General features: G+C 53.1%; 8 protein-coding genes across 8 annotated transcripts; 4 read left to right on the plus strand and 4 right to left on the minus strand.

The window, feature by feature from the left end:
- Positions 1 to 1,079: 1,079 nt before the first annotated feature.
- J4E90_002037 (uncharacterized protein) lies at positions 1,080 to 3,626 on the plus strand (the record flags this gene model as incomplete). Its single annotated transcript, XM_051431620.1, has 4 exons — positions 1,080 to 1,640; positions 2,132 to 3,224; positions 3,274 to 3,461; positions 3,516 to 3,626. 4 exons carry the CDS (start codon positions 1,080 to 1,082, stop codon positions 3,624 to 3,626), a joined length of 1,953 nt encoding a protein of 650 aa, XP_051294754.1.
- Positions 3,627 to 6,529: 2,903 nt separating this feature from the next.
- Positions 6,530 to 8,296, plus strand: J4E90_002038 (uncharacterized protein; the record flags this gene model as incomplete). The annotated part of the gene is made up of 2 exons (XM_051431621.1): positions 6,530 to 6,627; positions 6,688 to 8,296. 2 exons carry the CDS (start codon positions 6,530 to 6,532, stop codon positions 8,294 to 8,296), a joined length of 1,707 nt encoding a protein of 568 aa, XP_051294755.1.
- Positions 8,297 to 8,530: 234 nt separating this feature from the next.
- Positions 8,531 to 10,962, minus strand: J4E90_002039 (uncharacterized protein; the record flags this gene model as incomplete). The annotated part of the gene is made up of 3 exons (XM_051431622.1): positions 8,531 to 9,063; positions 9,128 to 9,752; positions 9,817 to 10,962. The coding sequence occupies 3 exons, from the start codon at positions 10,960 to 10,962 to the stop codon at positions 8,531 to 8,533; spliced, it is 2,304 nt and encodes a 767-aa protein (XP_051294756.1).
- A 1,545-nt stretch (positions 10,963 to 12,507) lies between these two features.
- On the minus strand, positions 12,508 to 13,712 carry J4E90_002040 (uncharacterized protein; the record flags this gene model as incomplete). Its single annotated transcript, XM_051431623.1, has 2 exons — positions 12,508 to 13,524; positions 13,581 to 13,712. 2 exons carry the CDS (start codon positions 13,710 to 13,712, stop codon positions 12,508 to 12,510), a joined length of 1,149 nt encoding a protein of 382 aa, XP_051294757.1.
- Positions 13,713 to 14,354: 642 nt separating this feature from the next.
- Positions 14,355 to 15,143, minus strand: J4E90_002041 (uncharacterized protein; the record flags this gene model as incomplete). The annotated part of the gene is made up of 1 exon (XM_051431624.1): positions 14,355 to 15,143. The coding sequence occupies one exon, from the start codon at positions 15,141 to 15,143 to the stop codon at positions 14,355 to 14,357; it is 789 nt and encodes a 262-aa protein (XP_051294758.1).
- Positions 15,144 to 15,879: 736 nt separating this feature from the next.
- Positions 15,880 to 17,083, plus strand: J4E90_002042 (uncharacterized protein; the record flags this gene model as incomplete). Its single annotated transcript, XM_051431625.1, has 3 exons — positions 15,880 to 16,052; positions 16,102 to 16,231; positions 16,295 to 17,083. 3 exons carry the CDS (start codon positions 15,880 to 15,882, stop codon positions 17,081 to 17,083), a joined length of 1,092 nt encoding a protein of 363 aa, XP_051294759.1.
- A 252-nt stretch (positions 17,084 to 17,335) lies between these two features.
- Positions 17,336 to 18,819, minus strand: J4E90_002043 (uncharacterized protein; the record flags this gene model as incomplete). The annotated part of the gene is made up of 3 exons (XM_051431626.1): positions 17,336 to 17,479; positions 17,555 to 18,611; positions 18,668 to 18,819. 3 exons carry the CDS (start codon positions 18,817 to 18,819, stop codon positions 17,336 to 17,338), a joined length of 1,353 nt encoding a protein of 450 aa, XP_051294760.1.
- A 1,043-nt stretch (positions 18,820 to 19,862) lies between these two features.
- J4E90_002044 (uncharacterized protein) lies at positions 19,863 to 20,247 on the plus strand (the record flags this gene model as incomplete). The annotated part of the gene is made up of 2 exons (XM_051431627.1): positions 19,863 to 19,883; positions 19,930 to 20,247. 2 exons carry the CDS (start codon positions 19,863 to 19,865, stop codon positions 20,245 to 20,247), a joined length of 339 nt encoding a protein of 112 aa, XP_051294761.1.
- Positions 20,248 to 20,494: the final 247 nt, after the last annotated feature.

The raw sequence follows: 20,494 nt of genomic DNA on the forward strand, positions 1-20,494 counted from the left end.
GCAGCGTCGCGAGATTTGACAAAGATGCCGTCAGCGATTTGAGTGCGTCCGACCAATGCAGCACCTCCTGCATGTCGAGGAACGCAGGCTGACCAGGCAAGGGTGCAACGTGCATTCCACGTTGTGGTGGCCTCAGCAGCAAACCTCCGGGCCTCTCAGTAACGGCGACGTGTTCCACATGGCCGTGGCACAGTACGACCAGTTCGTGGCAGCGGTCGCCACCAGAACGTTACGCGAAAACGGGTCTGCCAGGAGGTGAGCAAACGGCGGTGCAGATGCGAAACCTGGGTGTCGCTGGTATGTAAGAGGCTGCGGTGTCTGCGCAACGGCGCTTTGCTGCCTGGGGCGGCGGCGTGACACAGGTCGGTGCTCTGGGACAGGTTTGTGGAAGGGGCAGCTGTCTGCGTCAGGCCATACTGTGGCAGCAGCCTCTCTCAACAGAGCACAGAGGCACAACAGGATGCGCGTATCACTGGCCGTACCGGTCTTGCGTGCAGACGCAGACATGCAGCAACGTCGTCCCCTTTGAGCGCCTTGTCTCGTGTGGTGGCTGACTGAGATGGGGGCAGGTGGCGCCATCGTCGCCCACGACAGAGTGCATGCAGCTGCTCGCCGCGTGCTGAAGACGTCGCGGTCGTCGCAGCGAGCCTCTTCCGGCGGGCCCATGGCGTGGTAGCGGGCGGTCCCCTTTGTCGGCGTGCGGCGCTCAGAGACCTAGTCGTCGGCAGCGTCTCACCGTAGACAGGGGGCGGCAGAGGGCAGGGATGCCTCGTGGAAGCCCTTGGCCAAATACTTTATTCCCATGCGTTGGTGGCCGTGCATGCCGCCATGTGTCTCGTATGCGACTAGGAGGCCGCTGCGGTTAGTGCCTTTGTCATGGCCCAGCTCCAGGGCTAATTCGGCGCCATGCTAGGCCATCTTAGCTGTCTTAGGAGGGCGGTGTGAGGACTGTTCAAGCGGCAGAAGACTCAGTGGTCACGGACCCCCAGACTGTGAAGGCCAATCCCAGCTAGGGTACCCACACATTGCCCTTCAGTGAGGTCCGCGATTTGATTCTCCGCGACCATCTTCTGCTCGGCATGCCCTTCCAGACGACATCTCTTCTCCCCTTGACTGCGTCTGTCTCCTCTGTGCCTGACAGCCTGAGCCCTCCCACCAGCGAGCCCCTCCACCCCCGACCCGACCACCACCACCACCACAACCCAGACCGACTGCCTATCGCACCTGCCTCCGCCGGCTCAGACGCACCTTCCGCGACTTCTTCAGGGAGCAAGAACAGCCCGCCCCCGCCTTCCTCCCGTGCCATCAACCACGCGAGACGCTACACCCTCTCCCGCTTCCCTCTCCTCCGCAAAGGCAGCCGCGAATTGAGCAGGACGCCTTCCACCACAAAGAGCCCCGCCGAATCGCCCTTTTACGCTACAGGTGCACCACGCTCCTCGCAGTCTCTTGCGCGTGGGCCCGATCTTTCTCCCGCACGCGAGCCCGCCAGCCCCCACGACGACGGCGACGTCATAGCTGAAGAGGCGGAAAACACACACCGGTTGCCAGACAGGCCGAGAGCAGGCAAGCCCGACAAGATGCATCAAACAAGTTCGCGGTTACTCCGCATGACCGACGATGAGCGGCCCTTTACAAGGGTGAGTACAACCATCTATCAACTTTTTGAATCCGCCGAGATCGGCCCAGCCCATAATTTCGTTACCTCCGTCACATCCCATGGAGCTGGATTTCCTAGTAGGTACTATTCCTTCGAGACAACAGCGACCACTTGGGGAAAGCTTGGGAAGTTGGTCACAGTAACCACTATGATACACTTCCAAAAGCCACCAAAGAGTAAAGGAGCCACCCTTCTGAAGTCTGCGCAGAACCACTGGGCGATCAGCTGCGACGAGCAATATCCCATATTCCCGAGATATCCACGTGTCTATGGAATGGTGGAGGTTTGTTGTAGTACTGGATTTACTGCGTGCTTTTTCGGACCGATTTGAATTTCTACCGGGAATGCCGCGTGCTCGGAATGCGCCCGCAATCTGACACCTGCGTTGTGCCTTGAAACTTCCCGCAGCCGCTGCTATAGCAGTACCAAATTTTGAGCGTGGGCAAGAATGTTGCTAACACATCAATCCAGGACTTCAAGGACCTCTTCTCGACGCTTATGGTTTCGCTTCCCCTCACAGCACACCGCGTTCGCTTTAGGATGATCGACTTCACCTTTACATCGGATGAAGCCATTACCAACCTTGGATCCCTCAAATTCTCTCAGTCCAACCGCATGCCAGATCCCAAGGACTCATCACGTGTCGTCACGACGACCACTACGACCACCTTCTCAATGGCCAAGGAGATGGCTCGCTCCGTTTGCCAGAAGTTTCTTGAGGCTAAATTTGTTGAGTCGGTTGAAGGTAAAACGGATTTCATGAATAAGAGCTCGGTCTGGCAACTCACGCCCAAGGGCATTCACATTCTGGAGCGCTTTTGTACCCGCAACGGCATCGCTTCAGCCCACGTCAAGGCTGTCATTGAGTCTAACAGGAACCCGAGACAACTGGTTGTTCTCGAGCGCAACACTGAGACCGACAAGCTTCATCATGATGAACAGACGGTTGAGATCATCTTTCGCCGCTTTATTGGTACCACTGCCAATGAGACCCAGTCAGATTCTGACTCGATACATGAGTTTTCAAAGTGTGATGTCGGGGTCAAGCTTGTCAAACACCGACCTACTTCTCAGCGCCAATTTGAGTACACCTTCAACGGACGCAACGCCGCACAGTGGTTGATGGACTGCTCAACTATGGTTGACCCCCGTGAAGCTATTGAGGTTGGCTCGCTATTCTTGCAGCTCAAACTCATCGCCCCAGTTGATCCTCGCAACTCAGAACACCAGTTCCAACCTTCCAAGCAGGTGCACTACTACATCACCAATCACGGCGAGCGCGTCGCCGGCTGGCTCCTCGAGGAAGTACCATCAGGCGGAGATGTAGCAGTGAAGTCAAGAGATGGCGTTGCTCGCGATTCCAACAGCAACCGTACCAACGTCATCATCCGTAACCCTTCATGGCGTCTATTGTACCGCGAGTTCCTCAAGGAAACCATGTGCGAGGAGAACCTCTCTTTCTACCTTGAGGTCCAACAGTTCAACAAGCAATATCGGGACGCTATCAACGACAAGGGTGATAACAAGGTCGAAACAATTCGGGAGACACTTGCTGCCGCATACGGTAAGACTGAACACTGTCCAACTTACAAACAATCTCTAATCAAATCCAGGTCTGTACAATGCTTTCTTGGCTCCCGGCTCTCCGAATGAGCTCAACATCGACCACAGTCTTCGCACACAGCTGGCTACTCGCATGACTCGTGCCGTTGGCGACGATGCAGCCATGTTGCAGAGTCTTAACGAAGTCGCCTCCTTATTCGAGAAGGCTCAGCAGTCCATCTTCAAGCTGATGTCTAGCGTACGTGCTAACTTCCACATTTGTGATTGTGATGGGTTGCTAATCTCACCATAGGACTCTGTGCCCAAATTCGTCAAGCATGCCAAGTACGGCCCTCAGCTCCGTGGTCTTGATGCCGCCGCTGCATCTGCCTACGTCGCTTCGCCCACTGCCACCCGATCATAGAATGAATATCGCGCCACCTTCACGACCGATTCTGAATCTCTCCGCAAGATAAAACGACGACGATATGCGAGTGCTGAACCATCTCAGGCCTAACAGCCCTACTTGGATAGCTGGCGTCACTTTCTTGATGCATTTTTCTTTCGGCTCATCGACCTCTTCTCCTACTCCATTGCATCGAGTCATAGACTGCGGCGTTTTTGGGGTTCCGGGCCAAAACATTAGCATCGGGTGGTCGTTTGTGGGACTGTTCCTCTTTCCTTAGACCTACTCGACCTTCTGTTTACCTTTGTTGTCATTTCTTTTTCTTTCTTCACCTAGGCGGTCATAGCGGGATGGCGATCTGCGAGCACTCGTCACGAAACGTTTCCAACAACCGAAGCTGGAAGCTGATCTCTTTTTCTTCTTTTCCCCGACCGATACGAAAGTTTGAGACCGAAATTCGCAGTAAATTGCCCAGATCACTCATCTGGGGCAACCACTGCGGCTGTATTCCGGCTGTTATTCCCGTAACTTTTACACCTTCCGACAAGCGAGAGTCTCAATGGGGATGATTGGGTCGACATAGCCACGGTTCTCTGGCCGAGTCTTTTGTCAGTTTAGGTTGAGGAAGGGTGACCATGATGTTGGATGTGGGGAAGGCACCCGTACGACAGACGAAGGCACTTGATTCGCATCGGACTTACGATGCGATGCGACTGAACCCTAGCGCACCCTAATAGGAGGTTTCCGATGATACCCTCATGCTATAGAAGAACTCATAACGATACTACATATTCTGTCTTATTGCTGGTGACGACGTCAACGCAACCAATGGGCTCAACAGTAGCAAGCCATGGCATGCCTGTATTGTTGGACTGCACGGCCGCCTTACCCTCAGCTTCCGCATTACATAAACATGCGCACCACCCTCGTGAAAACATCGACCACGCCTTTGCAAGTCTGGGCCCAAACTCTTTAGCATCCCCTAGCGCTACCCCCTCTGATCGAACATCTCAGTTATCTTCGCAGCAGCACGACCGGACATACCCTGCCTCATCATCTGTCAGAAGTCAGGACGCAAGACTTGACCGGACTTCGCGAATCATGTTGATCAGCGAAAGTGCCAGGGGTCTCTGAAGTTAACTCCGAAAGCTACTTCTGTGGGGTTTGCTGGTAGGCTGGTGACATCGATGGAGATCACCGAAGATGTGGTGCGTTGCTGGCGCAGGCGATGTGCTCCGGGGTCCGTGGTTGGTGCGGAGGAAGACCGGGGAAGCTGTTTGGCGGAGGGCAAGGCTACGCATCGGAGCTCGGTGCCGAGAGTCGTTGTCGGAATTCGCTTTCGGTGAAAGCTCCGAGAAATCGAATGAACGGAAGGTGTACGTGAGATGGGGTGTTCATGCGGTGATAAGGTTCAAGGGGTGAGAACTGTCATACCATCAAAGTGAATGCAGGGTACACAACGGCGATGCCAGCAACTTGGTAACACGGTGGGCCAAGCCTCTATTTTCTTTGTTTACCGTGATATGATTGTCGGATACTCGTGCCTCGATGCCGAGCTCAGATCTACAAGGCACATGCATCACAAGCGATCAAAACGCCGGTACTTGCTGAGTACGTCAGCCACCTGCACCTTCCGCTGCATAGTCAGCGTTTGCGACTCGACTTCGGAACAACCCTCTCGGGCCGGTGACCATCGTGCATCTCCGACCGCATATAGCCGTGCAGTGGCTTTCAGTGGGTTGCAGATTAGGTTTGTTAGATAGGGTTTTCTTAGAACAAACGGCGCAGTTCCCATGGAGTTTGGTGTACTCCGCAGTCGTGGTCTCTTCGGTCAGATGCAGGTGATGCAGGGGAATATACATGGATTGCGGATGACTAATTCCGTCTCGAACAGCCGTGGTTGCGTCTCGCATTTGATGTATATGGCAGGTGGTAGCGTTTTGTCCCCATGAACCCTCCGACAAGTCTACGAGCATCCTCTTCTGTCCAGTGTGAAAAGGGGGGACCCTGCATCGTGTAGTTAAAGTTTGAAATGCCACATGGTCATGCTGGGTGGCAGAAAACGTGCACTCGGTCCCGAGAATATGGTAAGTTTTGCAAGCGTCGCGGTGTAGGATAGAAGAAGAGACTCGAATGTCAGTGGCGCTAAGCTTACTCCACAGATTACTCATAAAGTGTAAGGTGAGAAGGTAACGGGAAGTTTCTCACCTGTGCAGATGAAGTCGGAGAGACGCAGACAGCGTAGAGGTCCTGGTGATTGGGAAAGAGCAGTATGCGATCTGCACGTCTGCTGTACTTGTACGAATGGACCACTGGATTTGATGGGCAGGGTCTTCACTCGCTCCGTCCTCGATGCCATGCATTGCTAGTTGTTGCTTGTAGCGCCAAACGTCTAGGCCCGCGTACTCCGATCCTGCTTATGGTACGACGCGTAGTCGCGATCGACAGGTACACTTTCCCCGTCGAGCAAGCCTCTGCGAACCCAGGCATTTGTGGCTTGCAACGAAGAAGGCTTGTGTCTCGCGGGAATCGCGGGTTTTGATGCTACATTCGGGGTAGGTAGGCAACGACGTCCGAGAGCCAAGGGGGTAGTGCGGAAGGCTTCCATGGGTGGAAAGAAGGTTTCGGCATGCGGTATCTTGGGCCGAGGCAGATCGGTTGACACGAGACAAATCTTGGAACCTTGGAAGCGTCGCGACCACGTGAGCTGGCGTGTTCGCGTTGCGCGTGGCATCCAGTCCGTGCGCTCTGTTTTCGGGTCTGACGCGATCCTCGAGACTGTTGCGATAGCGGCGATTAGGCACCAACATACAGTCAACACCACAAAGTACCACCGGGTCTCATTCGCGCATCTCAGAACCTCTGTCCTCGATCGCTTTCAACTTGCTTCCCCGCACATACCTCCTCTACACCTCGACACCATGGGCCCGGCGCCGCCCAACAGCCAGATGGCTCCTCTGCCTACAAACCTGCCCTTCCGGCTCGTGAGTAAGACGATCGGGCAAGGCGCATATGCCTCGTACGTTGTAATCTCTCCTCGTCGAGTTTTGGGAGTCATTCGCTCATAGTAGATCTACAGCATCCGCAAGGCCGTCCCGCACAACTCGCCCAAACCCGTCATCGCGATCAAGTTCATCAACAAAGAACATGCCCTCAAGACCGGCCGCCTCACTCCGAAACAAATCAAGATGGAGGTCGTCCTACACACACATCTCGGGAAGCACCAGAACATCATACACTGCTTGGGGTCTGGGGAGGATGCGCTATGGACGTGGATCGCCATGGAGCTGGCCGAGGGCGGAGACTTATTCGACAAGATCGAGGCGGACGAAGGTGTGGGCGAAGACATTGCGCATCTCTACTTCACGCAACTGGTCAACGCCGTGGCATATATGCACAGCATGGGTGTTGCGCATCGAGACATCAAACCTGAGAATGTGTTGCTGAGCGCCGAGGGGGATCTCAAACTCTCCGATTTCGGTTTGGCAGCATTGTTCAAAAAGGACGGGCAATTGCGACTCTGCAACACCGTATGTGGCTCGCCGCCGTACATCGCCCCAGAAATCGTATCAGGGAGGCGGAGCAAGAGGGCCGATATGCTCGACACTGGCTACGCGGCGAACATCTGCGATGTCTGGAGTTGCGGCATTGTGCTCTTCGTCCTCCTAGTTGGCAACACCCCTTGGGACGAGCCAACCAAGCGCTCTGCAGAGTTCAAGGAGTACGTCGAAACTGGGGGACACACTACTGATGAACTCTGGAGTAAGATCCCAGCGGAGCTACTCAGTCTGCTCCGCGGCATGCTGAAAGTCGACCCGAAAGAGCGCTTTACTCTCGATGAGATACGCACACACCCCTGGTGTACACGCAAGAACCCGTACCTGACTGCAAGCGGACGCAATGCAAATCCAGTAGGATTGGCGACACAGATGTTGTCGCAACTACGCATCGACTTCACGAGGCCGCCAACGCAGTCACAAAGAGAATTCTCGCAAGATGCAGACGAAGATGGCGATGCGATGGACATAGACACTGACACAGACCCTCGCCGCTCAAGCGCTGTAAACTTCCTCTCCTCCACACAGCCCGAGACTCCATCAGCAGAAACACCCTTCGACTGGGAGCGACCCCCACGCCTCGCCTCTCACGACGGCATCTCCGCCTCGCAGCCTGTTACGATCCCCGACAATCGTCCTATCAACATGAGCTCTACGCCCTGCTTATCACAGCTTCCCTCATCGACACAGGATATGCTGTCGCAGGACCCATCCATGACACAGTTCAGTTCAACCCCAGGTGTACCTCTGACCTTTACGCAAGCAGCTCGAAAGTTCGCCGATATTCTTCCATCCTATTCCCTGGCGCGTTTCATCTCTCCGCACAACCTGGGTCTCCTCTTGCCGCTCCTTCTTACAGCTCTGCACCGGCTAGGCGTCCCTTCACCGTCTTTCACCGAGACGCAGATCGAGGAAGCGGAAAAAGCGGGGACAGCCTCTATACGGGTGAAGATGGCAGATGGAAGACGACAAGGCTTGAATGGCCATATCGTCATCGAAAAGGCCGTCTACGATGGAAGTGCCTACTGGGAGGTGAGGTTTGTCAAAGCTAGTGGAGATCCTTTAGAGTGGAGAAGATTCTTCAAGAACATGGTGCTTTGTGTTGGAGACGTTGTGCTGCGGCCCAACTAGGCCAGTCTGGAAACAGGACGTGAAGCACGATAGATGACGATATACCCCGGGTTATATAATGATGGGATGGGAACATGTGGGGGGGTTGGTATCATAGATTAATCGCAAATTCAACTTTGGTCGACACTGCAAATCTGAGAAGTGCACTGGTATTAGGTGTCGCATTGTATAGGAAATGGACAGGCGAAGTTGCTATGAACATTGGAACACGATGGCGGAAATACAACAGCCTATCTACAGCATCATAGCGCTGATGATAGCAGCAGCGGTAATCACCAAGCCACTTACTCCTCCAATGCTCGCAGCGCTTTCGTCATCCCCGTTTCCACTGCCTCCGCTTCCGCCTCCATTTCCCTTGGGCTGATCCTCCGCCTTCAGCTCACCCGGACCGTATGCCTTGAAGCCTCCGGAGATGGAACTCGCATGTCCCGTAGAGCCCTCGACACACTTGCTGTCATCCTGGAAGGCGTCCCAGGCTTGCTTCCAAGCAGCATCAGGATCAGCGTAGGTAGTCGCAGTGTAGAAAATCTTGCAGTCACTGGCTTCGTAGATGTACTGGAGAGGTGTTCCAGAAGCATCGCCTTTTCGGACCTGGTCTTGGGACTGAAGGCGCGATGATCGGTCTCCGGCGCGTGTAAGTACTTGCGGGACGTTGGCGACGGCAGAGAGGGCGGCGTCATTGTCAGAATAGGCCGATAGGGAAAGAGCGGTGCTTATGTTCAATGCGACTTGGGCGTACTGTTGCCAGAAAAACAGAGGGGTTACTTCTAAATCACAGTGTACCATGTCAGCGCATGTCTCATATGTAAAGCTTACAGGGATGTTACTTACCACCACCCTTTGATCCGGTCACAGTTTGGATGGGCTTGTTCTCTGGACGGCCACCGACTGTCACTGCCTTTACACCGGCGATGTTCTTTAGCTCTTCGTGGAAAGAAGCGCAGGATGAACCACATAGGGCATCGGTGTACATGACGACGTTGTCCGCCTTGAAGGGGGTGGGGCGAGTACCGTTCGTGAAATACCAGTCAGGGGGGAGGATAGACACTTGATCGGTATAGTTGTACCGCATTGTCCTCGTGAATGAGTCGCCGTTCAATTCGACCGGACCATCAAAGTCATCCCAGCCTTTGAAGTCGGCCCCGTCAGCATTGCGGAAGTGCCACCATGACCAGTATCTGTACATGGAGCCTTCTTCTATGCTCTCATTGAGCAATGAGGCATACTCATTAGCTTTGGCGGGATCACTTCTGATCTCATTGACCGCATCGCCAATCTTGACAAAGGCATCGCTGGCCCTGTATCGCTGTCCAGAGAAAGGCTCCATTTCGGGGAACAGCTGTATGAATGTGTCGAGAAGTAGATTTGTGCTGCCGCCGCCATTCTCGCGCAGATCGATGATGAGTTTCTGCTTGTTCTCGCTCACGCATTGGGTAAGGAAAGAAGAAACGGTTTGCTACATGGCGGAGAAGATGACGTCAGTTCTTGTCTGCTATGCATGCTGTGTATCAATGACTTACCTGGAAATCCGTGCCGAACTCACTTTCGGTCAAGTCGGAACCCGGGTTACTGAATGATATGATCTTGAGGACCGCTATATCGTCATAACCTTCTCCACTGAGGAAGGCACCAACAACAACACCATTCGAGTCTGCTGCAACAATGTTCACCGCATAGGAACCAGGGGTGCTTCCCATCGTCTGTCGTTTGTTGCGATTTGTACCGAGAGGAATTCGAGGAACTGGTCCGGGAGCACTAGGTGCGACGATATGGTCGAATACAGAAGGTAGCTTGGGTTTTGGAAGAGCGACATCGGAGGAATCAGAAACACCCTTTGTGCTAGCTGAGAGAGGTGAATCGGTTGAACCGACGCAGAAGGTATCGAAGAAAGATTGTCCATCAGTCACGCCAACGAAGCTGCGATCTGTGCTAGCTCCGTTCGGAACGGAAGCTGTAGAGCCATTTGCCCAAGTGATATCAGTGCTAGGGCCGTCGTATTTCGTTTGATCCATAAACGCGCCAGTGTTATCCGTGTCTCCCTTTGCTAGCATGTTGTTGAGTAGTCCATCGGAGTCGATGTACTGTGACCAGGCATTAGACGTCAGGAAGTCGTATGGGTTCTGACCGTTGATTTCCGTGATCTCGGAAACATCTGAGCTACCCTCGGCTACGCTTGCAACATCATCAGCCAAATAGAGCTTTGGAAGCGCTTTGCCGTCCTCGGAGATGGAGGCAACATTGGCCTGTCTGAAGAATGAGAACACCTGAAGTATATCAGGCCGGTAGTTGAAATGGAAATTTCCGGTCCGGATAGTGATGTTTTGGATGGCAAGTTGAACCGCATATTCGCTGGAGAAAGAATCGAGGTTGTTCTTTACGTTGTCCAGTTCGGCTTCGATGTCCAGGGGTCCAAACTCCCAGTCATCGCCAGGTTTCTTCAGCCATACGAGTTCAGACTGGAACTGCCAAAGCTCCTTTAGCTCATCGATAAGCTGAGAGTTTCCTTGGACGTCAACAGGGACTGAATCCAGACAGTCAAACGCGGCCTGTGCCTCGATACTCGTTGATTCCTGGAGCTGCGACGCAACACTCGCGCATGGCTCAGAGGAGGAGGATTGTGCTGCGACGAGTGCTGTTGAAGCCAAGAGTAGGGTGTTCTTCAGCATAATGATGTGTGTTGGCCTCGAGGCCGGTCTCGTCCGAAGAAATAGGAAGGATTATTGGCGGCGCACGAGCAGTGAATAAAACAAAGTAAACTGCTCAACAAAGTAGTAGGAGACCCACGTGGCCGAGGGGGAATTGACAGCCGAAGTGTTGGGAACTTCAAAAGCTGGTGATGTCTCAGCTGAAGGACTGCAGGACGTTCCTACCTGATATAGGAGTATAAACGAGTAAACGAAGCAGAGGCGCACCCTGAAGTGCTTTACCTTCATCGGTCTAGGCTCTCGGGAGGCCTGAGCCGCAATCAGATGGATGAGTGATAGCGTCAGGATCTCCGCAATCGACACCCGCCTTTGAATTAGCTAGCCTGCTAGTAGGGCTGAAAATCTACAACCTACCAATAAACAGCGCTCAGCTGCGATCTATGCACCGCCCATCCGGCGTCCACAGCCCATCTCTGCACCATGGAACAATGCAAGCCATTGCAAAGCGCATTGCGGGCGCGACATTATGTCTTGGCTCAAACACACAAGTGCATCGAGGCGTTTACTGAGGGACGTGGATTGGAATTGCGCGAGACCACAGGCGAGTCCAACCGCCAATGGGATCATCAAACGCTAAGTGCAATAGCTTTTTCTCGCATGTCTATGTCGCTTTTTGCTGGTGTGCCACCGCACAGCAATAGCGCGCCAAGCATGGCACAGCATGCAGCATTGAGGGTGAGGCGCGGACGAGTATCCAATGCAGCATGGCGCTTGCATGGCTAGGCGAGCGATCAGAGCTATTACGGCCACCGGTCAGGGTCCACCAGACAGATTCTTGACAGAGGATGGCAAGCTGTGAGAACAGCCAGAGTTTGTGAAAATGTGCAATGTTCAGATGTTGAGCGTAATGGATGGATGTTGTTGTTCATGTTACATTCTGTAACATGAACATGCCCCTGAGGTTGTGCCAAGACCTCTACGTTTGACAGGCACATCTCATGTCGTGCACGCAGTTCAAGCACTACCTCTCAAAATTTACCACATTTAGAAACATGACGAATCGGATCTGCCTAGCGGAAGGCTTATTGTACGGGATGCTCGTTGCATCATCTTGAGGTAGACTACAAGCTCAACGGGATACCATTCATGGATAAGTGCCATCTGATGCTCACCCGAACCCGCCAACACTAGTCCCGATCCCCTACCGGTCAGCGCACACTTTGAGACAGTGCGTAGTACATGGCTTGATATGGCTGCCTCCCGAGGTGCAAGACAGGTCAGAAGCTGAAGTATCAGGCAACCGACATATTCGGCCCGTCAAATACGAGATCGCTGTTTGGCAGGGCGAGGACACTAGACATACAATTCGGCCCCCATCTGTAACGATATTCCACCGCCTCATCAGGCCCTCAGGCACCAAGCTGAAGCAGCTGATCAAATGATCGGATGCCTGACTGAACCGACTTTGCGACGTGGTCGACGATCCAAGGGTGTGTCATAACGTCGTCAAGACTCACCCGCTTCTCAGCATCCAAATTGAGCAACTTTTGCGAAGTCAGTACGGCTTCATTGTGAGCACACGTATGGCGAGGGGGTGACACTTACCTCCCGAATCAGCTCCTCCGCGCGCTCGCTGACATGTCCTGGGAACTTGATACCTTTACCCTTGAAGTTCGCAATCTTCTTTTGTGTGCTCTTCATGTCTTTCATCTCGAATGGCGGCTTACCCACAAGAAGCTCGTACATCAAGACGCCCAGACTCCACTGGTCGATCGCCTTCGTGTACCACCCTCCGCTCATTCCGGGCTTGAGCGTCATGACCGCAACCTCTGGGCTTAGGTAATCTAGTGTGCCGCACACCGTTGATCGGAACCCTGACTCTGAGTGTACGGAGTATCCAAAGTCAGCAAGCTTGATCTCGCCGTGGAAACCAAGTAGTATGTTTTCGGGCTTGATGTCGCGGTGCATGATGTTTTTGCTATGCATGTAGCGCAGTGCGGACGTGAGTTGAGCGATATAGACGGCTGTTTGGTGCTCTGTGAACCTACCCTTGGGCTGCTTGTTCATCTTCGAGTAAAGACTGCCACCCGGAGCAAATTCGAGCACAAGGTATATCGATTCGTCATCGTGAAACCATGACAGTAACTTCAAGATGTTCTTATGCGCGAGGTTTTGATGGATCTCTAGCTCGCGGCGTATCAACTTCTCCTCTTCTTGTGTTGTAGCCTGCGCTTTTGATATGATCTTGAGAGCGCACACGTAATCTGTCGCGAGATGACGGGCGAGGTATACGCGCCCAAATTTCCCACGACCAAGCGTACCGCCGACTTCGAAGTCGCGCGCTGTGAGCGAAGGATGGGGATCGGAGCCGGTGGATAGGATTGATGACGCTGCGGGGTCGCTCCGCAGTTCGTCGCTGGTGGAGGAGACATTAAGGCCAGTAGCAAGCTCATCGATGACGGAAAGTCGTTTTGCTGTTCGTTGGAGACGCTCTCGCTCGTCGACCGTCTTGCTCCTCGTTCCTGGTTTGGTAACCTTCGGTTGTTTGGTTGGCCGGAGAGCGTTGAGCTTCGCTTTCGTGTTCTGTATCTGCCCACATGTCAAAAGCAAACACCAAGGTGAGAGAAGCGATTACTTACCGACGACTTCAAGGTTGCAAGAACAGAACTAGAATAGGTAGCGCTCGGGGAGGCTGGGACATCTGCGTTTGCTGTGGACTTGCTGGGCGCCATGTTGTTCTGCTGGCGGTAATCGTCAGGCTGACAGTTCATGTTATTGTGATCGAGAACTTTGCTAAACTCCATAAAGTGAAGGCGCGTAAATGACGACATCGCGCTCTCATTGCTCTAGTTTCAGTCTCGTTTGGTTCTTGTCACCAGGTGAACGAAGGTCTCAGTTTTCGCAACACCGACCACCACAACAAACGCTCAACGCCCATCACTGTCACTGTCGACATTGCAACATGGATTTCCTCACCTCTGATATAGTATAACTGGTAGCCTCTGGTATAAAGACGTTGACTTTCAAGAGTTATTCATCAAGACTCGAGTCCGGCCTGGCGCCGTTGGGCATATCGCCTGCTCAGCTCGCTAGGTCAAGGTCGCCGATTCGAGCATCAACAAAGACAGAAGCGAGACAGCACAGACCGTGGTCTGGTTTAAGAAATTAAGGAGGCTGTCAGCATACGGTGCGTGAGAGGGGCACCTATCTAAGTTCTGTCTTTTTGCTCTTTTGTGTATGCCATCTTTTTGCTCACGTGAAGCAGTATGCCCTCTCTCTTGCTGCGCCGTTCTGTGCTCGGGTATATATGCGATGGCGTAGCACGATGTGGCTTGAATCCCTGACATAGATATTAGTATTTTTCTAAGCAGTAGGGACTCTAACCGTACAAGAAGAGTGCATGTGAGAAGCTATCACGGCAGCAGGCCTAGCCGCTGCTCAACCACTTCCACAATCTCCCTCCAATCTTTCATCGCGCCGCCACCAATGTCTCCACACGCTAGCTCTTTCTCCATAGGTTGCAGTACCTCATACCAGCCTCTATTCTTTACTCCCCACTCTTCTTCCAGCACATGCAACTGTTTCTTGGTGATGGGCTGGAACCACATGGCGGTATTCATGCTCGGAGCGACTAGTATCCTCTTCTTCCGTACGCCGCCATCTTCTTGCGGCCATTGCACGCCTGGTATGCTCCTCACCGGATCGATCAGACCTGTGGTATCCCATGCGCGCGCGACGGACAGTAGGAGGTTATCTGACCAGCCCTGTGTGATCTTGGCGAGTAGGTCAGCACTCAAGGGTGCGATGACCATGATGTCTGCCCATCGCCGTAGCTCAATGTGGAGGATCTTGTTGCCTCGGATCCATGGCTCTCTCCACTCGTCCTCGTCAAAGTATACTCCGTCCACGTTCGGCAACGCCTCTATCTCCTCTATCGAAGGCTGCTCCCCGCTCTGGCCTTGCAAGAAGTTGGTTGCCGCAGCCGTGAAGACAAGCCGTATTCGTACGTTCGCGTGTTTCGCAAGCGCGTTGATCATGTTCGGTATCTTGATGGTCGCAACAGAACCTGAGGCGCATAGGAGGACGTGGATGGTGTCATCGTGGTGATCGAAGGCGAAAGGGTCTGTCTTGAGCGGGTCGTGGACTTGATGCTGGACGGGTCTGATGTTGAGCGGCTTGAGGTCGCGTACTTCGGCGGTCATGCTGTGCTGCCTTTACTAGATTATTTGTAGGTGTAAGTGCGCGAGCAGATTGTCTGAGGTTGAACGTCGGCGTCGCGTAAGCATGGCGACCGCATTACAAAGAAGGTACTAGGGTATGCATTGATGGGGGAGGTGTGATGTAGTGAGGTTTGACGGACGCTAACTTGGTCATCGGGGAGCTTGGCGGGAACCTTGGGGATAGAACCTTGTCGCCTGCCGCGACGCGTGAGAGACCTCCATGCCATGCGACACAACGCGCAACGCGTCAAATACACCCTGGATGCCTGATGCTTCACTCCGGACCAACTGGTACCTCCTTCAGGCTTCAGCCATGTGACCGGAGCTCTGGTAGCTTATCTCCGTCTTGCTCCGCCGACTCCAGAGCGGGGAATTTCACGATGCTCAATTCTTCGGACGAACAAACAAATTGCTCACAGAGTCGGCCCTTAGGTTTCAATCTCCGTTGAGGTACTACATCTCAATAGGATGTGAAGCTACAGTACTCGTGGCAGATGCATAGGTATGATCTCATGCATAGCGGGGTTAAGAAGTTAGTGGCAAGTGAGGTCAATGCGGGTGGGATACCAGCGTCATTGCAATCAGGTACCCGATAATTAAGCTTATTTTACTTCGTCCGTTCCAGTGCCTCTTTCACACTTAAAACTAAGTCCCTTCCGGTCGAATTGCACAACAATCTGTCTTTTATCTGAACCAAACCTCATTACTCAATACCACAATGTCTCTGCCCACTGCACCTCTCGGTCGCGATGGCCCTCAAGTCAACCGCCTGGGTTTCGGCCTCATGGGCTTGTCCTCATTCTATGGCAAGCCGAAGCCTGACTCTGAACGTCTGGCAATGCTTGACTTGGCCCATAAGCTAGGCGAACGCTTCTGGGACTCTTCTGATGTGTATGGTTATCGGGTCATTGGGTCTGACAACAGCTAACAGCTATTCTAGTTACGGCGACAACGAAGACTTGATCGGACAGTGGTTCAAGGCCAACCCAGACAAGCGCAAGGACATCTTTCTTGCTACCAAGTTTGCTTTCAAGGACTCGATGGGTACAATCGACACTTCTCCAGAACACGTCAGTCAATTAATTGAAAAACTGCGACTGAGACATACGCTGACTTCTTAAACCTACTTTCAGGTTAAAGTAGCCATCGAGAAGTCTCTTCAGCGTCTCGGAATCGAGCAGGTGGACCTTTACTACTGTCACCGCGTCGACCAGAAGACGCCAATTGAGCTCACCGTGCAAGCCATGGCCGACCTTGTCAATCTCAAGAAAGTAAAGTATCTCGGTCTGTCAGAAGTCAGCTCTGAGACTCTACGAAGAGCGCACAAGGTCCACCCCATCTCCGCCGTACAGGTCGAATACTCACCCTTCGCGCTGGAGATCGAGAGCAAGCAAGTCGATCTACTCAAGACATGCCGCGAGCTTGGCGTGGCAGTTGTGGCGTACTCACCACTAAGTCGCGGTATGCTGACTGGCGCCATCAAGAGCCCAGATGACTTTGAGGAAGGCGACTTCCGTAGCTATGCGCCCCGATTCAGTGCCGAGAACTTCCCCAAAAACCTGAAGCTCGTGGACCGCATCACCGAGATTGCGAAGGCGAAGGGCGTTACGCCTGGTCAGTTGACACTGGCGTGGTTGATGGCACAGGGTGACGACATCTTCCCAATCCCGGGTACTACCAAGCCTGAGCGCCTGGAGGAGAACGTCGGGAGTGTGAAGGTTGAGCTAAGCAAGGAGGAGGAACAGAAGATTCGCAAGGCGTGCGAAGAGGCAGAGGTTAGCGGTGGACGTTATCCCGAGAGCTTCATGAAGATGTGCTATGCCGACACGCCGTCGCTGGATGAGTACCGCGATAGTGGTGCGGACAAGACGGGGGCTGAAGGAAAGCCGACCCATACAGCAGATATCATCGGCGGATCATAGAGTACCACGTGGAACAATAAAGCGCAGACAATGTGCTCGATAACTTGGAGGATTCCTGGAAATGAAAGCTAGATAGACATACGTTCAATTGGACACTCTGGCCTTTCAACTCTTGCGCCGCATACCAAATGAGTCTGTAGGCTAGGCCGCATAATCGACGACTGACTATGTGATGAATGAGAGAGCGAAGAAAACAAATACTCCGAGAAGTCACCCTACTTCAAAAGCTGGAGGAAAAGATACATTCCATCTCTAGCGTACAGCAAGCCTGACTACGACATCACTTTGCCTCACAAACCCAGCATTGAACGTCTTCCAGGGTCGATCATGAGCCATACGCATGTCGAAACAGCGGAGGAGCTCTGGAACGAGTTTGTGAACTTCCGCCAAGGCAACCTAAGGAAGATGTGTGATCAGTATACCAACAGAAGAGGCGATCTTAGTACAATGTATCTCTCGTAGGAAACTTACGTTCTTCCCGATACATGTTCTCTTTCCTGCACCGAACAGCAGCATCCCCCTTTCCATCTCAAATTTTCTGGCCTCGCTCTCTAGCCAGCGCTCTGGTCGAAACTCCAAAGCGTCTTCGCCGAAGAGCTTCTTGTCGTATTGTATTATCTGCGGATTGATACCGACGTGGTATCCAGCCGGGATGTAGACGCCAGACAGGGTAATACCCTGTGCAGGAGCTATACGACTCATGTTGAATCCGGTACTTGGGAAAAGGCGAGAGGCTTCTTTAATGCACGCACTGATATACGGTAGGTGCTTCGTTGATTCTGCGAAGCTGACAGGTGTGCTGAGGAGGTGTCGCTGGGTCTGTAGTTCCTGGGTCGCTTTAGACATGGCATCGGGCGTCCTTATAAGGTAGTATAAAACTGCCCTCAAGTTGACGGCGACAGAATCAGCGCCAGCCATAATACCAGCCCAAGACTCCAGTGTGACTTCTTTGTGTGTGAACCAAGCTTCACTATCTTTCTGTCCCACTTTACGCAGGAGCTGAGCAAGGATGTCTTGACTCTGATCGTCCGCTTCTGCCGAGCGTTGTAGTCGAAGTTGTGTCTGGCGTTTAGCTTCCACCACGGTAGCTTGTACGCCTTTGAACTGCTTCAAATTACTAGGAACACACATGGCGGCCAGCATGATGATGCTGCGCATGTAGGTCGGTGCCGCAGTACTGAAAGCAAGAAGCGGGGCAGCGTTGTGTACAGATTCAATAAAGGAATCCACGTGTGTACCTTTCTCCAAGAAACCAAAGGAGTGGCCGAAAAGGATGTGCCCAATTACATCATGAGCAAATAGTTCGAGCCAAAGCCCCAGATCTACCTCTTCGTTTGTTTTGGCAAATTTGTCCAGTCGCACTTTCAACAAGTTTGTGCAATCATCGATCGCATCTTGATGCTTCAGAATGCTGACCATTTGATAGGCAGGCTGAACAATCCGACGATACCTGGTGTGCTTCTCTTCGTCTGTCTCGGTGAAGAGGTCTGCGTGCTCGCTTATACCTCGTGGGCGGAAAGAAACATACCTGCCAATTTAGCAGTCATACACAGCGTGCGTATGGTACCTGTAAGCGTGACTTACCAGTCCGTCTTGGTTAAAGGTTTCTGGGTAGTGTAGATGAGTGATATCGCGTCTGAATCGCTGGAGCTAACTTCGTTTGGAGCAATGCGTATAAGAGGACCATACTGCTCGTGTAGCTCGCGTTGGACAACTTCAAGATCACCGAGAAACATGCGGTACACTGTTGGTTAGTTCTGTGTCAGCATGGTTGGCTGTTGAACAAGCTACTTCCCGAGCTTGGGACTGAAAGCAGTGATTGCAAGTTCGTTGTGGCAATAACAATGCAGATTTGAAGGGGTTCTTACTACTCAGCAATTAGCATCTCTCTTGCCGCACGATTTGTTGGAGCGTGTGCACCTGAGCCACGTTCGCGAGATGGCAGGCCATAACGGGCCCGGTACACGTGCAAGTGGATGTAGTGTACGACAATAGACGATCCACATAACCCAGTACGCTGCAAGCAGAAGAAGGATGTTGGTTGCAGAAGGCACTCGCAAAAGTTCATTCAACGCCATTTTCAGTTGTCGCGATTGTGTTGATCAAACCGAGGATGTCCAGTGGGCAGCTGCAGTGTAGGCATCGGACGCTGTTAAGTAGATGTGCCAAGCTTGTGTGCAACCACTCTGTGATGGTGTGTAGGTACGGCAGTTCCCTACGTACCACTGAGAACCCCGCGAACGACATGTGCATATGAACCCGGGGGGGTGCAGTCGCTACCTGGCCATGCACACGCTTGAAGGTGCATAATCTAGCTTGAGGAGTCGCGAGGACACATGCGTAAGCACAACGGACGAAAAACTAATGGTATCCATTGAGATTGCGCGACGACGGAACATGATGTGGGTATGATGGCGATGAAATCAAGGGCTTTTGAGAGAAAAAGCATGGTTACAGGGAGAGGCTGGAGTGTGAGGGGATGCGCCGATGGAGGAGGAAGCGGCGCTAGCAGCGTTCAACGGATCTTGAACATGTTGCCGCTTTGGGATGGAATAATCCTGGCAGGCCATTGCGCGATTCCGCTGACCTCACACCCGAGTCAACTTTCCACGACCTGGACCTTCTCGTGTATTCGCCCTGGATAGCCCCTCACATCGATAGAGGGATAGCAAGCGGACGCAGCACATCTGTCTGCCCAGCCATTGGCCCCCGACGCATCCAGCAAAAGCACCCGTGCACGTCATCCTCGCGCACTCCCCGACACATCTCCAGCGTAGCCATGGGCTTCATCACAGGCTTCGTAAGTGCTGCCCATCCCTTGCAATGGCACCAGCTAACCTGTGCAGCTCGGAGGCGTCACACTCACCACAGGCGTTCTCTACCTCAGCATCTCCCTACACACACAAAACCGCATCACACAAGCCGCGCTCCTACGACAGCAACGCCAAGTCCTCACCGAATTCTACGAGCCCAAGAAGCCAGAACCAGAGCCCACAAGCCGGGAAGCACCCGTCGGACTAGCCGAGATGGCCAAAGACCGCTGGAACAGAAGCCTCGAGGAGGGCGTGAAGAAGGTCTACACAACAGATTGGCGGAGAGTACGGGAAGAGGCCGAGGACAGGGCAAGCGCCATTATGCAGAAGATCAGGGAGAGCAGTAAATGAGCGTGTGGTCGCGCGTGTATACTAGGAGCAAGCGAAGGCGGCGCTATGGCACGATTGCGACGATACCCCTCTGGCGACTGTACAAATATTCGGGCTTGCAATACGACCAGCATAGATTTTCCGAGTAGTATGGTAGGCTGCTTGTGCACCATCTCTTTCGTTGCGTCATCCCGTGATCCTGGTCCTCGAATTTCAAGCTACTCCCCACGTTTTCCTCTGATATTGTTCGTTTGCGTCCGCATGGCAA

Source organism: Alternaria incomplexa (genome assembly GCF_024043165.1).
Source record: "Alternaria incomplexa strain BMP 0042 chromosome Unknown scaffold_2, whole genome shotgun sequence".
In the NCBI taxonomy this organism is placed as follows: domain Eukaryota; kingdom Fungi; phylum Ascomycota; class Dothideomycetes; order Pleosporales; family Pleosporaceae; genus Alternaria; species Alternaria incomplexa.